Here is a 14,012-nt window from a genome sequence, read left to right on the forward strand (position 1 = left end):
TACACTTATTACAGGCCTTGAACATACAGGAGGCTGAGCAGTGAACTGGACCTGGCCAGCCTGGTTTTGATGAGACTAAAACTGGAGGAATACATAGAGTAGCTGCCCTTGTTCTAAAGGCCACACTGAGAAGTTTGAGAGAGCACAGTAAAAAACCATGCAGATCACTTGAAGACTGGTAAAAATGCTTTAGAGAGCCTTAAAGGGCTCAGTCTGTTTAGTTTATGAAACTTGCGAGGCAGCATGATTTTTCTATGCATGTGCCAGAGAGGGAAAATGCCACATACTAAAGAGCTCTTTAATCTAATGGAGAAAGGCTTTACAAGAAACAAAAGAGGGGAACTGAAGCCAGACAAACACAGATTTGGAAGAAACCCCACTTTTAAAAATTTGGGAGTGGAATTAAGGACAAACTCGCAAGGCAAGTGATAGATTCCCTCATCCGTATGTTTTCAAATTAAGACCAGAGGACTTTCTGAAAAATAAATGGAAATTAATATGTGCTCAGAAACAAGTAGTCAGCTTAATACAGAATAAATGCATGAAATTTCGTAGCCTAGTCACACACACCCAAGTTGATAAAGAACCCTAACCATTTCTTTACACTTAAACCCTATGAATCCATTAATCTCTCAAGAAATACTACTGAAAGGTGGTACTGTCACTTGTAACTAATTCACATAACTCCCACCGTTTCTGTTTAGTGAAGTGCCCTGTGTAGTTATGCTTCACACTGATTTCATGTTTGTGTTGTATTTGTCCATATTTGCTGTCCTTCACAATTTAGCACTTATCCATGAATATGGCAACCAAAAAAAAAAAAAAAAAAGGAACAAGGGAAGATGAAAAGGTGGTTATAAGGAAACAACAAGAACTAAAAAACCATCTGCACACCCATAAATTAAAGCTTGAATTGTTCTACAACATGCTGGAAACACCATTTCCAAAGAGTATAAACTTAATTTGTACCCCTATGTGGGCCGTCTATACACACATGTATGTATTTTTCACAGTAGTATATGTATAATGCTTCTTACCTGAGGGGATTTTAGCATCTGAAATACACTGATGCCTCCAAAAGCTAATGGCAGATCTTTCTCTGTTCTGTAGTCGACATAACCTCTCAGCTAGCCCGCCCCTGCAGAGAATAAAGGAATGCTCAATTTTGCCAGAAATCAGCATACATTTTTGCCAACTGACAAGCCACAGGACAGATGGAATATGCATGCTTCGAACCTTACAGACAGAAACATACAGTAATACTACATTTTGCAGATTAGTTCCCCTAATTTTGATTCTACAATGGATATACACCAAATAAAGCATAGACTTAGGGTCAATACACACAATAAAACATTTTTACTATCTGGGTGCCCAAAATCTTCATGTTTGTAGTCCTGACTCCAACACAAGGATTAAAACAAAAGGGTCCGAAACTTTTCTTTGCACTTATGCATGTACCCTGACAGAGACTACAGACAATCGTGAATTCAAAACAAACCAGTGTAACCACCAGTTATAACAGGTTGGGGTTTTTTTTTCCTCACAGATTTGTTTGTCTGTTGGCAAGGAGTGATCACAAAAATATTCTTTTACCCATACTTGACCCTATGATTCATTTCACAAGCTGGGTCAAGTGTGCAGTTTCAGTGGTCTGAACACTCTCCAAAATGAAATTAATTTAGCATTCCCAAGGTGAGGAGCAGAGGAGTGGCATCTAGCACAAATACATTTAAGGTAACACTAAAGCAATTCCTACCTCTGGCTTTAAAGCCAGAAGGCACACTTTCTCTCTTTAAGAACAAAAAGACAAATGTATTGAAGCTGTCTTTGGGCTACTACAATGAGCTTTGGAGTATTTTGGAATACTGTGGGAGTATTTCAGCATTTATCTTTGTCTTTGAAAAAGTTATTTGCATAAAAACCTACTTTGTTCTTTCCTTACAGTGTATGTTTTTCCACAAGTACTATCCAGCATATCAATAAAGATTTCTACTAAGGTGAAATATGTCCTTGGGTTAAACTGGTTTAGGAATCAACAGCAATAACATACAACCATCTTTTGGTTATTTGTGCACTTTAACAGAATTTTTTAGTTTCGAAAAAAAGCCAAATAGCTTGGTAAAGCTCACACTGCAAAGGTGAAACTGAGAGAACTCAGACCTGTGGAAACCAAGAAGGAGCTAAAAAGGCTAAGCAACACTTCAAGTAGTCTGTAAAAATCTCTGGTTAGCAATTACTATGCAATTTCAGCTGCAGACAAGTCAACAGGCTAAATGAAAAGTAATTAGCAGTCTCAGTTGATTTCTAATGAAAACTATATACTTTGAAAAATCACAAGTTATCAGATGGTATGGCTAAACATCTTAGCAGTACAGATCACAGAATGAACACTCTGAAATCCAAGAGCCACATTTGACCCAGAATGATCCATAAAAGTTTTGTAGTTACTGCATCTCTTCCATGGCTGGTGTGGTTCAGGCAGGGAAGAGAGAAACTCAGACTCTTTCAGAGGAGGAAAAAATCTCCAGACCCTCAAAATAAAGAATCCACACTTAACAAACTATAAAACTTGCTATATTGAGGAGGAAAACAAACAAACAAATTTAAGAAATATTGGACTCTAGTGAACTTCCAGGTAAGCTTAACAACCTTGCTTAATTTTGCTTTCAACATGGACTTTAAAGGCACATGGGCAGCTAATACAGAGAAATGCAATAGAAGCTTTGGTACCAAGAGCAGTGCAGTCAAGCACAGAACTTCATACAGAATAATTTACTCTGCTGATAACACTCTGCTCAGCCACGTTTCCTTCAAAACTTGAGCCCTCAAGCATTTCTGCACTGCAACGTTTGTGGTCAAGACAGTTCTACAAACTCCAGCAAACTGTCCACCCAGTTTCTCTTTTTGCCAGGGAACTGTTCTTAGATGTAGTTATAATTCAGCTTGGCTATGTGGTCTACACGAGCTATGCTGAAATGGGTAGATGCCAGCTCACCTAGGCTTAGAAATGCAGCAGTTTAACACATTTAACGCATTGCTTGCCTAAGTCTTGCATGCATGAATCTGCAACTGCAGTCTGTGGTTGGGCTACAGCAATACACAACAGAGCTAGCAGCTTAAAAACTTGTTTTGCTTAAAGAAAACTGTTCAACGGGAGTGTTATAAAACCCTACTCCATACCTTCCACAAACAGTCAAAAGAAATGTACAGGCTTGGGGAGGAGTGGCTGGAGAGCTGCCAGTCAGAGAGGGACCTGGGAGTATTGCTTGACAGCCGGCTGAACAGGAGCCAGCAGTGTGCCCAGGGGGCCAAGAAGGCCAATGGCATCCTGGCTTGTGTCAGCAATAGCGTGGCCAGCAGGGACAGGGAAGGGATCTGACCCCTGTACTCGGCACTGGTGAGGCCGCACCTCGATTCCTGTGTTCAGTTTTGGGCCCCTCACTACAAAAAGGACATTGAATGACTCGAGCGTGTCCAGAGAAGGGCAACGAAGCTGGTGAAGGGTCTGGAGCACAGGTTGTAGGAGGAGCGGCTGAGGGAACTGGAGGTGTTTTGTCTGGAGAAGAGGAGGCTGAGGGGAGACCTCATCGCCCTCTACAGCTCCCTGAAAGGAGGTTGCAGAGAGCTGGGGATGAGTCTCTTTAACCAAGTAGTAAGTGGTAGGACAAGAGGGAATGGCCTCAAGTTGCACCAGGGAAGGTTTAGACTGGATATTAGGAAGCATTTCTTTACAGAACGGGTTGTTAGGTGTTGGAATGGGCTGCCTAGGAAGGTGGTGGAGTCCCCATCCCTGGAGGTGTTTAAGAGTCAGGTTGACATAGCGCTGGGTGATCTGGTGTAGTTGGGAACTGTCAATGTTAGGTCAATGGTTGGACTGGATGATCTTCCAGGTCTTTTCCAACCTATATGATTCTGTGATTCTGTCTTTGTCAAAATACCACTAGAAAGCCTTAAGGTACCTGTGCAAGAGAGCAGCTATTCCTGCCTGACAGCCTAATTTCCCACCTGTTCCCTGAACAGGGCTATGTTGTGTCCAGTCAACCAGTTCCTCTTCTGTGAGCTCACTACTGTTTTACCTATGGCAGGAACACCCCATAGAAAGCAAGCTCCTGGTTTCATGACTACTGCACACAACAGTAATACACCATACCTGTTTCAGGCCTGGTATGTCTACCAGGGAGGGTCTTCACAACTTCATTACTAATTTACTAACCATGTCTATGAAAAGTAAAACTGTGCCTTTCCTTAGAAGTCCTTTTTGCTAATAAAATTCATTGATATGTATTAATCATCATCCTTCCATTCACATTCCAAATGCAGTTAAAGTAATTTAAACACAAAACATCATAAAGCATTTTGCATCTGCTTGGTTGCAGAATATAACCAAATCTGTTTCATACATTGTGAAATTGGAAAATACAGTTCAAGGATATGTCACACACAAAAAGAATTTATATGGCAAGAGAGTTGGTAGTTTATGTTTTTTTTCTTTTAAAAGGTAGAAACAAAGAAATTTAAACACCCCCCCAAACTCAGGAGGATCAACCTCCTTTTTAGCTCAAACAGGTAAAACAAAGAAAAAAGGTGCTTTCTGTTACATATTCTAACAGATCTGATTACAACAGCATTTTAAAACTACTAATTCCTTTTCAGACAGTACAGGTGCCCACACCGTTGAAAATGCTTGTGTATGTGCTGTGAGATACTGTGAACTATACAGTCAGAGTCACTCCTAGCTGTGCAGGTAAGAGATAAAACAGAGTTACACAGAGCTTACACAAAGCAAACCACAGTATTAAGCAGGTGCTGGCTTCAGTGTAAGCACAAAATCCATATTTTGAAAAAGAAAAATTGTTAAAATTACTATTATTTTATTCCAAATTGCACATTTGTGGATTGTTAAATAACTAATGAGCTTTTATATTCAGTCTTTGGTAGTTAACTGGGTTTACTGGGACTAACAGTCATTTTTTGGCGTAGGTTCTATCATATGGAAGTAACATTTTTACTTATTTTGGTAATACAAGGTAGAGATGAATACTTTTCACTGTCCACACATTATCCCTCTGAAAAATCCCTTAGCTTTCTAGGCTTTTCAGGCTGCAGAAACTGGTTAATTTTGCTAGATATGAGAGGTTTGTTGGCATCAAGGGTGGAGACTGGCTTCTACAGACCAGGTCTTCATTACTCTGCAGTCTGTATTTATTTACACATCTAGCCACTGCAAGAAGTTTAGAAAAAGATGTTTAGTTCCCTGTTTCACACAGATCTAGCCCTTACGATGCATTTAATTGTCCTCAGTGATGAACCCAACATCTGGTGTGCGTGTATATGTATATATAATTGGCAAATATATTTTGATTGCTAATGTATGATTTCTGTAATCAAGGGAACTGACAAACTGTATTTAATAACAAAAGCTGTAATTTGAGATGCATACTTTACTGACCAGAACTTCAAATGCGCCCCCAAAATGTTTTAATGTGAGTAAATTGAACACATTTGGCAAATTGTTAATGCAAAGGCTGTTCAGTGAAGCCAAACTGTTCAGATACAATCTACACTGCCCACAACCTTTTTATTTTTAATCACAAAACTTTCAGTACAACTATTTTGTTCCTTTAAATTCCTGAAGGCAGACAGATTTAACAAGCAGAAATTGATGTCCTATTTCCGTACTAAATCTGATCTTGCTGAAATAACCGTATTTAAAACAACACATTGCCATTACCGTCCATGTCCAGCAATATCCACATGAAGGACAGCTTTGATGACCATAAGAGAGCTCAGCATCTAGTACAAAAGCTATTACTGGTGGTTGCCTCCTTCCACAAACTTCAACACCAAGTCTGAAATTTTGTGCCACCATGTGATAAGCATCACCAAAAGGTAACACTGAGCCTGATCTGTGACTATCAGGCTGCTGGGCCCTAGCTTCCAACTCCAATTGAGGCTAATGCGGGGGGGTGGAGGTGTGTGTGTAAAAAGAAAGAGTATTAGTGTGTCGACTGTGTTTGGAAAAGTCATTTTCAATCTTCCTGCAGTGCTGGAGATCTCTCTGTGTTTATTTATTAAGGTTTTCATTCAGTGGGGCACTTACCAAGGATAACCCCACATTCATCCAAGTTTACTCCTTTCCAGACTTCATCTGAATTTAAGAACAGTGAACACAAACATCTCATTATTGAGTTGTCTCCTCATACACACTATACTCAGGACTCCATGTATTTCAAAACACTATAGGTTACACAAATATATATCCCCATCTCAGGACTGGGCAATTTCCCTCCTCCTCTCTTTTCAAAGCAAGGACAGAACTCCTCTCATATTTCCCAATTAACTGATGAAGTAACTGACTTCTGCAACACTCAGCTGTCCATTTTCACTCCATGGGGTGTTTGCTAAAGAAGAAAAAAGGACCCCTAAGCATGCTGAAATTTGTCAACACTGCAAACCCATCAGCTATTATAAGATAGTTTACAAGTTACAAAATAATAAGCAACACTGAATGCTGACAGTGACTAACAACTGCTCCTTTAGTGTACAAAATAGCATGAGCATGTATGAAAGATGTTGACCACACAAGTGCAAGTCTCCTCTACAGAGACCCACCTCCTCTCCAGCACAGAAGAGCAGCTGTTGACTGCGTGAAGTAGCAAGGGATCAGAAAGAGTAATTTTAGCTTTGCAGATCAGCCCCATTCAAGCTCTGACTCAACAACCAGATTTATAAACTTAATTCTTGGATGAACCACCAGTACCATGATCGCTGGCATTACTCTGTTAAATGTGGGCTGCTTTTCTGGAATTAAAGCATAACACAATTTCTTTTCCTATGTGATAGAACAAGCAAAGACCAAAATAACCGGCAATAATTTTGTCCCTATAAAACTTGTCAAGTAATTATACTTTGCTACAAGTTCTGGGGTCTTTCTCTTGGAAAGGAATCGGTGTTTCTCCTAACCCACAATTTCTATGTCAAATCAACAGCATCTGAGGCACACACCTAAAATGAAAGGAAAATGGAAGACTCATAATCCTGTACTGTAACAGAAATGACAGTATCTAATACTCAGCTATCAAGGGTCAGTTGCATCTGCCAAAACAAAAATATAGAGCAAAGACCTTCTACATTTATTTGAAAAAAATACGAACTCAATAGAGAGGCAATGCAGTGATTTACTAAACTGCACTGGATGGTGGATTGCATATTGCACATCAGTTGTTCACATTTCAACGCTCTGATCTATTGTACCCATCCAGAGAGGTTTGGGTTTTTTTACACCAGCCAAATCAACAAGGCAGACACACTGAAAACCTCTTCTAGAATCTTAAGGATTCACGGATTTGGAGCCTCTCTAAGCCAAAAGTCTTTGAATCCATGTAGTCTCTCACCACTCTTTTGTCAATGATTCCACAAAGGAGGTCACCTCCATAAAACACATGTGGAACTATGATACCATTTTCATGAGTCCCCATAGCACAGTGAGAGCCAGAGGTATCTTTCAGCAACTGCATTAGACAGAAGTAACCTAGAGAATTTACAGCGCCTTCAGCTGTAGATTCCAAACAGGGTATACTAGAGACATCCTCAATACTACCTTTGACAAACTTTTGCAAGTACTGTCTGGACAGTATACCACAATTACTCCTGCAAATAAAAAAATAGTTCTTTATCATGGACACCAAAGCTTCAGCATTCTTATGTTGTGAAATTTGGTTTCCAGGCCCTAGTTGCCTCAAACAGTGCAGAAGAAGATATGTAGAAAGGATTATAGTCATTAACTGCTGAGAAGGGTGGGTGTGCATATTTTATATCCCATACAGAATCACAGAATCCTTTTGGTTGGAAAAGACCTTTAAGATCATCAAGTCCGACTGTAAACCTACCACTGCCAAGTCCACCACTAAACCACGTCCCTAAATGCCACATCTACAGGTCTTTTAAATATCTCCAGGGTGGGGACCTAACCACTTCCCTAGGCAGCCTGTTCCAATGCTTGACAGCCCTTTTGGTGAAGACATTTTTTTAACACCCAATCTAAACCTCCCCTGGAGCAATTTGATACCATTTCCTCTTGTTCTTTTACTTGTTACTTGGGAAAAGAGACAAGAGACCCACCTAGCTACAACCTCCCTTCAGGTTGTTGTAGAGAGCGATAAGGGCTCCCCGAGACTCCTTTTCTCCAGGCTAAACAACCCCAGTTCCCTCAGCTGCTCCTCATAAAACTTGTGCTCCAGACCCTTCACCAGCTTCGTTGCCCTTCTTTGGACACACTACAGGACCTCAATGTCTCTCTTGTAGTGAGGGGCCCAAAACTGAACACAGGAATCGAGGGGTGGCCTCACCAGTGCCGAGTACAGGGGTAAGATCCCTTCCCTGTCCCTGCTGGCCACGCTATTGCTGACACAAGCCAGGATGCCATTGGCCTTCTTGGCCACCTGGGCACACTGCTGGCTCATATTCAGCTGGCTGTTGACCAACACCCCAAGGTCCTTCTCTGCTGGGCAGCTTTCCAGCCACTCTTCTCCAGCCTGTACGGTTGTTGTGACCCAAGTGCAGGACCCAGCACTTTGCCTTATTACACATCATATAATTGGCCTCAGCCCATCGATCCAGCCTGTCCAGGTCCTTCTGTAGACCCTTCCTACCCCCAAAAGATCAACACTCCTGCACAACTTGGTGTCATCTGAAAACCTACTGAGGGTGCACTCGATGATAAGACCTACAGTGAAAGATTTTAAAGTAAAATGTTACAGACAGTTGATTCTCTACTTAGCCAAGTTATCTCACAGAAAATATGTGAAATAATCTAGGAAGATCTTTGGAAATAGGGAAGCTTTTGTGGCCTGCTCCTTTCATAGTTTTCTAAACATTGATCAACCCTTCTTACCAGCCACTGAAAAAAGAAACCACCCACAGTTGAAACGTTTACCAAAGCTCTCTGGCTCTCAAGACTCTTTAATAGAAAAAAATTATTTCAGATTGTTCTACCTCTCTTATACGGCAGAGGTTCTCAGCAGAAGTAAGATGATTTAATAAGGAGAGTGTCCCCATAAATAAGTTATTCCTTTTTTTGGCCGGTATAAGAAGAAAACTAAAATCAAGTACCAGACTCACATGCACAATTTCTCACAGAACAGATTAACAAAGTTAAGAGGTTCCTCTGCAGGAACCAGTTTTGATGGGGAAGCAGCCATGCTCCATGAGATAAGGGAAGAACCTTTCCACCTTCCCGGTTTTGGCTTGCCTTAGCAGAGATCTTGCACAGAAAAGCAAGCTCCATGGTTAAACAAACCACAGGCACAAAAATGACTTCTCTCTGAGGGGGATAACTGTATCCTGCTAAACCATTCTAATCAGTAAAACACATTACACATGAAATTGAAGAAATATTTTTTCTTCATTTTAAGTCATTTTAAGGAAAGTGGGCTTTTTTTTTTTTACTGAATGTGGGGATTTTTTTCCTTTTAACACTGAACATCTGATCCAGTGAAACCATCCACCCTTTCTAAGAAACAAAAAACATTTTAACTTTCAGTAAATACATAATAATTTGCCCGTGTACATTGTCAGTGATTTCAAGTGGTACATCTGTAGTGCAGCCATGATATTCTTCAGTTATACTCTCCTAATTCAACACGAAATTCACTGGCAGGAAAACTTAATCCAATAGTTAAAATCAGCATAAGAACATGACGGTCAAAAGGGCTAGTGTTGCTGTTACACCCTCATGCTACTTTTGGATGCACGTAAGAAAGAACAGACCCAATTTTAGAGTAAAAGTCTGTTTCATTTGTGCCAGCTCCTTCCTCCCTTGGTAATTTCCTTTATTTTCAGGACCCCAGATGGCCTCACAACAACTGGGTTTCATTTTACTGCACGTAGCACCAGGACAATCTGTAATTTTCTCCTCTTTTGATAATAAGTTAATTTTAGCAGATTGGATCTGTAAATAGTCTGCATACAAGCAGATATAAGATAATTAAACAGAATTTCCCAAGATCTTATTTTACGATTAAACTAAAAACGGCCACTCAAATATTAAAAAAACAAACAAAAAGCTAAAGCAGCTATTTTTCACAAATAAATGCTCTTGCGATGTGACAGATTTAAAAGTAGGATTAACATTATCTATCTTAAGATATCTATATCCTACACTGAAACCCAGACTTTTTTTTTTCTGATGGAAATTAAGTCTTACTAGAAAAAGCAAACAATTCATAAAACCTTTAAGAAAGGTTTACTTGTAGACAAGAAAATCTGAGTATGTGCATTTTGAGTTTTCTTCTTTAAAAATACTGAACAAACCCAGTTACTGGTTTAACCTATGTAACAAACTTGGAGACTGAATACTCCTAATTTATTACTTCTTGCACAAGGGAACTTCAAGAGCCTTGGAATTAATGCAGTTTAGACATTTCACCCTGTAGCATTAACATGAAATCTAAATCTAAAAAGAGGTGGTTCCTGAAAACGGTTATTTGCAGTATATAGTCTCTCCCCTCAGAACTGCAAATCACTTGCACTGTTTTCCCATGCAGTGTTGACTCAAGCTGAGAAACTGAAACTTTGCGGTGGAATAAAAGGGCAGGAACATCTACACCCAACACCTCTTGACCTGATCATCAAGACAATTCACCTCACTATCAAGTACCACTACTACTTCCTTAACAACTCTTTGTACTGCACCCATGAGCTACTATGACATTTATCTCTCAGGGTACCTGGGAGAATTATACTACTCCCACTCCATCCATCACCAATTTTGTTTAAATAAAGGAAGGCAGCTACACAAGATGGCATATAAAACCAATGTTTAAGGTGAGGATGTCCAGGAGCAACGGTATTGATGACAATGAGAGGGACGATAACTTTGCTACTAGCATAGCAGACTGGCACCTCCTACAGCACTGCCCTCAAGGGGTCTCAGAACCTGCCCAAAACCACCAACACACCTGAAGGACAAACAACACCACACAGCCTACCTGCTCTCCCCAGTGGACCGTGGTAGAAAAAACAATTTTTACTTAAAACAATTCTGAAAACAAAACCTAACATTACAGATACATGAAGACATATGAGAGTTTGGAGAATTTGCAAAGGGGCACAGAATAGACCAGTCAGTAGGCATGGTGGGGGAGGAATTGCTTGTCACACCCTTCTTGTCTGCAGACACTAATTGCTTTCCAAAACCCCATTTAACTCATAACAGAGGTTGCAACATGCTTCTTCAAATTTCTCTCATCATAAGCAACATTGTGCATTGTGCATGTACGTTTGGGGACACAAATGGGTTTTCATTTTATTTCCACTTAGAGGTATTAAATTTACACTCAAATTTCTAACACTAGGATCAGCAGAATTTATTTTATTCATCCATAATCAGCTTACTTATGAAGATTTCTGTTGGTTACATTTGATTTTTGTAGTATATGACCATGACATCTGCAGTAGGATCAAACAAACAATACTGTTTCCTTCCATCCAGACAGCTACCCATTTCCATTTTAGTGCTAGGAGTATTACAGGAGGAGAGGACAGTAGAAAGTAACTTACTTGAATTTTTTCATAGACTGTTATGGCTCTTTTCTTTGTTTGTCTGATTTTGGCTAGGGTTTGCGGGGGGGGGGTGGGGCATGTTATGGGGTTTTCTTTGAGGTTGCATAGAAAAATGTGGTCATTGACATAATACAAGCATAGCTGCAATAAGGTAATGCAAATATAAATGCAGACCGCAGTGTGCCTGAAGAATCTGGATGTCTGCTAAACATGGTGTAAGATTTTTTTCAGAAAACGTAAGCTGAAGTTTTTCAAAAATATTCTCCCTAGTTTTGAAGGTAGCTTTGGTCATCACAAACAGCAAAGAGAGATGAAAACAGAAATAATTTCTATTTTCTTAAAAGTGGGAACAAAACCATAGGAGGCCTGTTCTACCTACACCAGGACTCTTCCATGAAGTAAGCATGCTTAAAACAGTCTGGATTTGGAGTAGAACCTCTTGCACAGGAATTCACATAGGAAGATGGCAGCTCTACCACTTGTATCATCTCTGCTGAACCCATGCTTCCTTAGGCACCAGCCTGGAAAAAGAGAGCCTGGCTAAGCGGAGGCTCTCAACTCTCTTCTACCTACTCCACAGTTCCAAATGGTCCGATTGGAAGCCTGTGGGCCAGATCTAGCTTGCAGGATGATTTACCCTTCTTGCTGCTTTTTCTGCTGTGGCCTTGATCTGGAACAGAGGTGGGAAGGAAAGAGAAAGGACAAGCCAACAAACGCTATGTAACTTTTAGCTATATAACCAGAAAGAAGGGGCTGTCACTACATCAATCAAGAAACTGACAGACATTTCCCCGAACTGGCCTTCCATCCACAGCACTGAAAACCTGAGTTTTCCTATTGAGGATGCAGACTCTTATAATCCATTGTCAGTACACCAATGACAATATTCTCCATCAACAGTAAAAGGAAGGATGGGAGAGACACATGTGGAATTAATGTCCTGAACAGGAAGACTGAAAAGATGACAATTACCTGGACAAGTAAAATAACTAGGTAAACAAAACTCCTAACTGAGGAATTTCCTGCCTGCTTCCCTGTTCCCAAAGGAACCCAAGGTGGAACCACAGGATGGAAGAGTGAAAACCCCTGCAAGCTCTGCTCCTCTGGCCACTCTGGACAGATTATATTCTATATCGTCATGGTTGGTTTGGTTTTATTGTTTTTAAAGCTATTTATCTCTTATACATTTGTTTCCGAGTGTCTTTACTGTATAATATATTTTTGTACTAAGATGGTTGATAGCAGAGGTTATAAAATGAAGCTGGTAGGTACAGATTCAAGTCATCTTTAAGCTACAGAACTCTTAACCCTGGGATGTTTTGAAGCCAAAAGTTTTCATGGCTTCAGAAAACTACCAGGCAAACTCATGAAAAGACAAACCCACAGAGGGTAACAAACAGCTCCTGAGCAGAAAACTTCTGAAAGCTATAAGTGCATCTGGGTAAAATACCATTATATGTTTCTCCTGTTCTTATTACCTTCACACATACTTGCTTTTGGCCGCTAACAGGCATTTTGGGAGGGGGTTACAGCCTTGGTCTGACCTAGTACAGTTGTGTCTTTATGTTTATAAAGTAACAAGACATAAAGTTTAATTACACAAGCAAAACACTTTTAAGTATAGAGAAACTCAGTAATAAGGCTTTTCAAATCTGTTCCCTCGGCCAGCATTTTGAAATAGCCAAGAACATTTTAAGAGAAAAATAAGGTATCGCTATTTAACCAAAGTAAAGATTTACTTTAAGTAATTATTACTGTATATAGAATCAACTGTAAAAAAAAGAAAAAAACACATTGTTAAAAGTACAATATCTATAGCAGCACTGTTTGTCACTGTAGTCTCCGTAGTTTAAGGCACACCTCCACATATACCATTTAAGCTAAAGCAACTTTTCATTAATTCAAAGGAAGCGACCATTTCTGTACTGTACTTAGCTAGAGAAATAGTGAATTGTGAACATCAGGCTTCCACTGCCCAGACTGCTTTCTTTCAGCAGTTATATCTTTTAAATGTATTTAATTTAGTTGCAGAGATTTACATTTCATATTAACAAATACATCCTACCTTTGCCTATAGATCACTCTGTTCTGCACTATTCAGCATTATTGTTTATCCACCCCTTTCCTACAGTATGTTGGATAATTCTACCCTGACAAATCTGGAGAGGACCAAAAAAAAAAAAACCAAAAAAACCAATCAAGGGTACAGTATTTTTGTGGGCTATCTGCAAGGCACAAAGCAATGAAATGATTACAAGCTAATATGGAAGTATGTTCACACACACACCTGTAAGGCACTGTAAAGCATTATTATTAGAAGTGCAAAAATCATTGATTTGTACACAGGAGTTCAAGATCGAGAGCTTTCACCACAGATTTTAAAACTGAACTGAGTTCTTTCTTGCCTTGTTTGCTCGTTTACAGATAAACGACATTCTTTAAGTTTT

The 14,012-nt window shown here is 39.8% G+C and overlaps 1 protein-coding gene across 5 annotated transcripts in view; it reads right to left on the reverse strand.

The window, feature by feature from the left end:
• The window catches only part of SPIDR (scaffold protein involved in DNA repair), a 205,464-nt gene that overhangs the window by 137,743 nt on the left and 53,709 nt on the right, over positions 1 to 14,012 (reverse strand). For all 5 annotated transcript variants that reach the window (XR_012633106.1, XR_012633108.1, XR_012633107.1 and 2 more), the window contains exon 7: positions 1,038 to 1,138. Coding sequence is in view for 2 of the 5 variants with exons in the window: in XM_074898993.1 (XP_074755094.1) it covers positions 1,038 to 1,138 (101 nt within the window). In the remaining 3 variants the exon portion in view is untranslated. The remainder of the gene's footprint in view (positions 1 to 1,037; positions 1,139 to 14,012) is intronic.

This window comes from Athene noctua, chromosome 2 (genome assembly GCF_965140245.1).
Source record: "Athene noctua chromosome 2, bAthNoc1.hap1.1, whole genome shotgun sequence".
In the NCBI taxonomy this organism is placed as follows: domain Eukaryota; kingdom Metazoa; phylum Chordata; class Aves; order Strigiformes; family Strigidae; genus Athene; species Athene noctua.